This window comes from Tasmannia lanceolata, unplaced genomic scaffold (genome assembly GCF_043159265.1).
Source record: "Tasmannia lanceolata isolate RefF3 unplaced genomic scaffold, GAP_Taslan_0.1 ptg000015l, whole genome shotgun sequence".
In the NCBI taxonomy this organism is placed as follows: Eukaryota; Viridiplantae; Streptophyta; class Magnoliopsida; order Canellales; family Winteraceae; genus Tasmannia; species Tasmannia lanceolata.
This window is the reverse complement of record NW_027518692.1, coordinates 46,882,736-46,889,607: the sequence shown is the minus strand read 5'-3', so window position 1 is coordinate 46,889,607 and position 6,872 is coordinate 46,882,736. Positions and strand designations below refer to the sequence as shown.

The 6,872-nt window shown below is 36.6% G+C and overlaps 1 protein-coding gene across 1 annotated transcript; it reads left to right on the top strand.

Annotated features, from left to right (window-relative positions):
- Positions 1–449: 449 nt before the first annotated feature.
- LOC143846524 (uncharacterized) lies at positions 450–4,067 on the top strand. Its single transcript, XM_077354976.1, has 6 exons — positions 450–948; positions 1,448–1,524; positions 1,687–1,723; positions 2,321–2,516; positions 2,889–3,351; positions 3,481–4,067. The coding sequence occupies exons 1-6, from the start codon at positions 600–602 to the stop codon at positions 3,802–3,804; spliced, it is 1,446 nt and encodes a 481-aa protein (XP_077211091.1). The 5' UTR covers positions 450–599; the 3' UTR covers positions 3,805–4,067.
- The last annotated feature ends 2,805 nt before the right edge of the window (positions 4,068–6,872 follow it).

Sequence of the window (6,872 nt, the reverse complement as noted above, 5' to 3'; positions counted from 1 at the left end):
AATGAGGGCCCAAACTCGGCCAAAGAAAATCCTAGTTGACTCAGTGCGACGTGATTGAGCCCTCGATCAACACATTCGATTGGTCATTGGATGGTCAGGATCATATATTATGAAGTTTTGGGCCTGACCATCCAGGATGGACCAATCCAAATAACCAAGTTCTTAAACTTTTATGTTTAGGGTATTACGGATTTTAGGGCGGATGTACCAATTCATGTAGTTCTCGGACTAGGAACAAAAAAAGGTAGCTGAGACACAGAGACAACTCGGCTAAGAGCCGAAGGAGAGAGTGAGGGCTACAAGCAAGAATACCGTAAGCATGCTCCCCTCAAAAAAAGTCGCTGTCATGCCGACAAATGTCCAAAAAAGATCATTTCCCAACTATTAGAAGCCCTATTTAACCCTCCCCTCTCTCCCACTCTCATTTTCATTTTTTTTTTTCAAAAATCAGTCAGAGGATACTTGTTCATGGCATCCTTTATTTAATAATTATTCCTTTCTTTCTTTATTTTTTCTTGTCTTCTCCTTTCAACCAACCATCTCTGTATCAAATATTGATACAGAGAAAGAAATAAAAAAACCCACTAGGGTAGAGAAAAATGGAGATGGGTGATGAGATCTGTGATGGAGAGAAAAGCTTAGGAAGCAGCACAGAAGAAGGAGAGAACAAATCGCCGAAGAAGAGGCCGTCTTTCGATCTGAACGAATATGTGGGGAGCGGAGGCGAAGAGGAAGAGGAAGAGGAAGAGGAAGAGAGCGTGACTGATGTGGCGACCGGAGGGAGTTCCAGCAATAATAGTACGACGGCGGAGGGCGGGGAACCAGAGCAGCAGCGCCGATCTCCGTCCGTCAGGCAGTATGTACGGTCCAAAATGCCTCGCCTCCGGTGGACCCCAGATCTCCATCTTTCTTTCGTTCATGCCGTCGATAGGCTCGGTGGACAAGAAAGTATATATCCATCTACTAGTAGAACTTTTTTTTTCTTCCAAATTTCTTCTTCTTCTATGACTAGTACTAGTTCTACTTGTATTTTTTTTTTCTCTTTTATGTTATTGTTAGCGCAGTTTTTATAGTTTTTTTTTTCTTTCTTTTTTAGAATGATAAAGAACAATATTAATGAAGAAAAGGAACACGGGGATACCCCGGGATCGAGATGATCAGAACAATACAATACCAAGAAAGAAAAACCACCGATAAGAGTACATCTTAAGAGAGGAAATCAAAGACTTCTAACTCCGCCCCGGAACAGCCATCCCTAGCTAATCTAGTGTTAGCCGATCTCCGCACATGATGATATGAGGAAAACCAACACATATTGTTTTTCTTATTCTTCTAACTATCAATCAAAGAGAATCACTTGAATCATGGGTTGAGGGGAAAAGAGGGGTTTTGTGGGTTTTATTGATTTTGTATTTTCTTTTAATTTTAATATTTTTGATTTGTGCAGGAGCTACGCCGAAGTTAGTTCTTCAGATGATGAATGTGAGAGGCCTTAGTATTGCTCATGTAAAAAGCCATTTACAGGTAAGATGGGAAAAATGAAAGGAACACTTTTTTTTATTTTTTGAAGTTTTAATTGCAGTATGAGATGGTATTGTTTTGATTTCATTGTGTGGTCTGTGTTTTTATTATTATTTTTTTCATTCCCCTTTCCTGATCTTATCATGCATGTATGTGTTGAATCAGATGTATCGAAGCAAGAAGCTCGATGAAGCGGGACAAGGTAAAGCTGAGATTCTTGTTGGATACTGTTTTTGATTTGTTGTAAACTTGTAAATATATTTGCCTATGTTTTCGGTCAAAATGAGAAAAAACGGAAAGGGAGAAATATCAAAAGATTTCCAAAAATATAGTTAAGATAGATAGAGAGAGATGAAATACTAATTTTAGAGTCTTTTCTTTTCATTTTTGGAAAAAAATCTATGAAACCCAGATGCTATTTTAAACAGTTCTATTTCAGAGAGAGAGAGAGAGAGAGAGAGAGAGAGAGAGGGATGAAAGCCTAATTTGAGGGGCTTTTTTCATTTTAGGAAAAAAATCTAACAAACCCAGGTGCTATTTTAAACAGTTCTATTTCAAAAAGGAGTCATATTTCTACAATGAGAAATGTTCTGGGAGTTGCATATCAGCTTCAGCTTGCATGCTAGCAAGTAAACCTGAGGAATAAAAAAAATATGGAAGAGAGAGAGAGAGAGAGAGATGACTAGAGATTTTGTACTAGTTTACTAGAATTTTAGAAAGGGTTATATTCATAAGTTGTTTTCTTTTTCCTTTTTGGAGAAAATGAACTTACAAATTTAGGTATATATTCTTGTTACAGTTATACACCAAAGAGACAGGCCAATGCAAGGAGGAGCAGATATGTATTATCGAAGGCCAGGTTCTCATCAGCGCTTTAGAATGGAAAACGGGGGCCTTTTTGGAGCCAGGAATGCTCACGAGCCAGACCGTCTTTATAACCTTTTGCAACGCCCTCCTCCCCAACAACCATTCGACCCCAATGCAATAAATTTAAGGTAACCAACCAATTTCATCATGAGAAATGGAAAATTTTCTCCTTCAATTTCTATACTCTAATCCCATCTAATTGTAAAACAGCCAATTACTCCAAAAGCTTAAGCTGTTAGACTTGACAATATTTTATCATTTATACTTCAATACTCCCCCACACATGTGTCCCCTCGTTTTTTGGGAGGGTTGGCCGTACACATGAATTTTTAATATCAAGGATTTGTTGTGTTTTGAACCCACGACTTGGCCGTGAGGCAATAGCTCTGATACCATGTGAAACAACCAATTACTCCAAAAGCCTAATCTGTTAGAGTTGGTGTTATTTAATCATTTAAACTTCAATACTAATCCTTTTTTTTGTTTTCTCCTCTTTGTAGACGGCAAGAGTGGGCTTTCAATCAGCAACTTGTTCCTAGGCTAAATCATCAAGCAAGCAATGATCAAGGGCCAACTAAGGCTATAATCCATGATATGATCTTCCGAAACGGCATCAAGCCAATGACCTCGCATTTGTTCGATGTGCGGGACGCAATCACTAATGGGCCCATTAGGCACCCTCACCAATTCCTCCAAGAAAAGAGGTGGATTCCACATGAGATGGTTGGAAATCAGGGAAAGGATTGGAAACTTCCCACGAATTTCGAGTGGATCGGTAGTAGCTCTCACCCGCTTGCTCATGCAATTCCGACAGGACAGAACTCCGTTAATGCGAATTATGGAATACACCCATTTGGAGCAAACAACAATAACAGCAAGAGGCAATTTCAGTACAATTTGGATAATCCTTTAATGACAATTAATGGCATTAAGTCTCAATTTGAGGCCCCACTTCAACTTGAGGTAACTTCTTTACTCCCTAAAAAAAATCCAAAAGAATTAAGCCTAATTAACATTTCATTATCTTTTATTTCATGTGTTTTGTATTTAAACTCGTTAGATTCTAACCCTCTTTTGTAATTCTTCTCACAGAGGCTGCCTGCAAAGAAGCCCATATCAATAATAGAAGGGATTTATAGGTTTGGGAAGAATAACAAGATGCAAGAGATGGAATGGTTTCCCAACTTGCAGCTGAGTCTGAGCCACATGAAAGAAGAGGAAAATGAGAGAGAAATTGATAGTGAACTCTCTCTTTCATTATCACCTCCTTCCTACAAGAAACAGGAGCAGCCTAATGACAACCAAATGGATGCCCAAAAAAACGAAATTCAGTTTTTACAAACAGATAGCAGCAAGAAGGCAACTCTGAGGCCGAGTACTTTAGATCTGACCATGTCGATTGGAACATTGGAGTGAGATCTTTCAAGTACTTAGCTCAAGGGTCGTAGAAAAAAAATAAGGTATAGCCCAATGATTCCTTTTAGTTAGCAGCTTGTGCTTTATAGTATTTAGTTTTTAGAAGATCTTGTCAAGGTTACTGCAGTCTCCTTAAATCTAGTTCTTGTCATGTGAGTCATTGGGAAACCAACTTAGATTTTTACAAAGAACTTTGGAATTAGCTTCATTAATCTTGCATGGATATGTTATAATAGATTGTGTTTGAAATGCTGCAAGATTTTTGCAAAAACAAAAGAAGAAGCTACCATCATTTTAATTTCTTTTTAGATATTCTTACTTAAGCAAAGCATTTGGACAGAAAATTAAATAATCAATACAAGACAAGGAGGATTTAAGATAACATTTGCAATTAAAATATTTATTCAGAAAATTAGTCCTTTTATTCTTTTTTGGACATGAAATTACTCTTATAACCATATGCATCAATGTTAAGATTTTAGCAAATAAAAAAACTCATTCATGCAATGAAAACAGAAAAGGTCTGCCATGTGGTTATAAGTATAACTAAGGGATTTTGCCTCTAAATCACTATTTTGCAAGATAAATCTCAAATAGTGGCGCAGACAAACAATAACTAACAAAGAATGCAAAGAACAAGTAAACAAAAGACGTAGGAAGTCTCACATATGATGTGTCTGGCAAAAACTTATAGATGTAAATGTTATTTTTACGACCAAAAAACTCAATCGTCCCTCTCTCTTGTTAAATTACCAAAGATTCCTAAAATCTAAAAGAAAGCTATCAAAAAGGAAAGGCTGGCTAGCTATAAAAATAGGAAAAATATAAGAAATAGCAAAATATATCAAAAATAACTCTCAGCGCAAATATAAACTTTCCCACATCTAAATCTTTCATGTTTCCAACTGCTAACTTTATGGATCTTGTTGCTACTGCGTATGAATATTGAATCTGCCGAAAATACACCTTATTCCTCAAGATTTAGTTTCCGTTTTTTACGTGTGAAACTTCCCATAATATATATCCTCAAAATTTGTTGCTAATTATTGGATTCCATCAGTCGCCCTCTATTGAGAGGAATTCGCCCTCAAATTCGATACATCATCCTCCGACGAATCACCCTTGCTTCCTCTTTTCAACCATAAAATCTTGTAGAGCTTTGCATGCTCTACGAAATCATTGCATTTCGAATGACTAAGGTTCGATACATCATCCTCCGACGAATCACCCTCACTTCCTCTTGTCAACAATAAAATCTTGTAGAGCTTTGCATGCTCTATGAAATCATTGCATTTCGAATGACTAAGGCTTCTCCAACGTCGCCTTGTAGTTCTACTATTTCATCATCATCACCACCATCATCATTATCATCATTGTTGTACTCATCATAGATGAATTCGTCTTTACTTTCTTTGTCTGCATCAATAAGCAACTGCTTTCCCTCTCGATTCTGTAGTTGTTGATAAAGTGATTGAAGGTAGTTAAAAGGGAGGAAGGTTTTCCTTATTTTCTCCTTCATCTTCGCCCAGATGTTAATTGTGAACTATCCTTGATGAGATTGTGTCAGTTCCAGTTGCGTCCACCATGCTGAAGCTCTTTCCCTCGGTTTCAAAGCCACAAGTTGGACTTGCTATGGTTTGTAACCCTTTCGAACTAAAAAATTCTTTCCACCATGCATAACCAATCCAAGAACTCTTCAGCGGAAAACCCACCATGGAACTCGGGCATCTCTATTCTTAGTATGGATTCCCAACTGTGATTGTCTTTTTCATGCGGGTTCACTGGCGCAACCAAACAATCACGAACAAAGAACACGGAGAACAAGTAAACAAAAAAAACATAGGAAGCCCTACGTATGCTATGTCTATCAAAAACGTAAAGATTTAAACGTTATTTTCACCACCAAAAGACTCAATCGTCCCTCTCTCTCATATTACATTTCCAAAGATTCCTAAAATCTAAAACCAAAAAGGAAAGGCTACCTATCTAAACAACTAAAGCTAGCTATAAATATAGGAAAAGATACGAAATAGAAAAATATATCAAAATAACTCTCAATGCAAATAGAAACTTTCCCACATCCAAATCTTCTATGTTTCCAACTACAAACTTTATGGATCTTGTACTGCGTAGGAATGTTGAATCTGCCGAAAATTCAACTTATTCCTCAAGATTTAGTTTCCATTTTTTACGTTTGTGAAACTTCCCATAATAAATCATCAAAATTCGTTGCTAAAATACTTCCATGGGCACCTTAAATACTGGTCATAAATATTTTTCTAACAAATTTTGATTGTATACTTCAATGAAGTTTAAATCATTTTACTATGAGAAGTACTAAAGCTTAAGATTTTTTTTAAGGAGATTTTTTCTATATAAATTTTATTCTAACTAAATTTTTATGTGGGGACTTCGTGGAAATATTTTTGAAATATTTCCCTATTCATTATTATCGATTACTATATATTTTGGTATTAACTTGCAAATTAGGGATTTGGCCACAATCCCTATCATTAAAGCCATCCCTCTGAAATGAGAGGTGCTCCTAATTAGGGAGTTAATGGAGAGAGAGAGAGAGAGAGAGAGAGAGAGAGCTTAGGAAAACCTTATCTGATTGATGAGCTAAATGCTACTACATGGAAAAGTAAATGGTTGTCTTATTGTCTCTGAGATGACGTGTACTTTTCACTGCCATTATTTCCAACAGAGTTTGCTTGGAGCATAATATGAATTCAGGTAGTAGCGGTAACAGTTGCTTCAATAAATTCTCCATCGAGCCCACTGGGACTTCTTTCAGCCCTTTCCTTTTCCTTTTAATGTAAAGTTCATGAAAACACTGGCTAGAGCTTTGGCTTATTTTATTTGATCGATAGAGCTAAAAATACTCTTCCTTAGAGGGATGTTTTGCTATTCCGCCACAAACATGTGCCAGAAACAAATAATTCAATCTATGATTTCAATTAACCTAAAAATTTCCAGAACTTATCAAATTGAAAACATCGTAATCTTTGCCTCTAAACAATATGCAAAAACTCAGAACACCTAAGTAGACTTTAAATTTCTGTTAG

Bases quoted from the DNA above. Each gene is read 5' to 3' on its own strand.
- LOC143846524 (XM_077354976.1), top strand. From the start codon at position 600: ATGGAGATGGGTGATGAGATCTGTGATGGAGAGAAAAGCTTAGGAAGC. The intron at 949-1,447 runs GTATATATCCAT...TGATTTGTGCAG, and splicing joins TAGGCTCGGTGGACAAGAAA to GAGCTACGCCGAAGTTAGTT. The intron at 2,517-2,888 runs GTAACCAACCAA...TCCTCTTTGTAG, and splicing joins CCCAATGCAATAAATTTAAG to ACGGCAAGAGTGGGCTTTCA.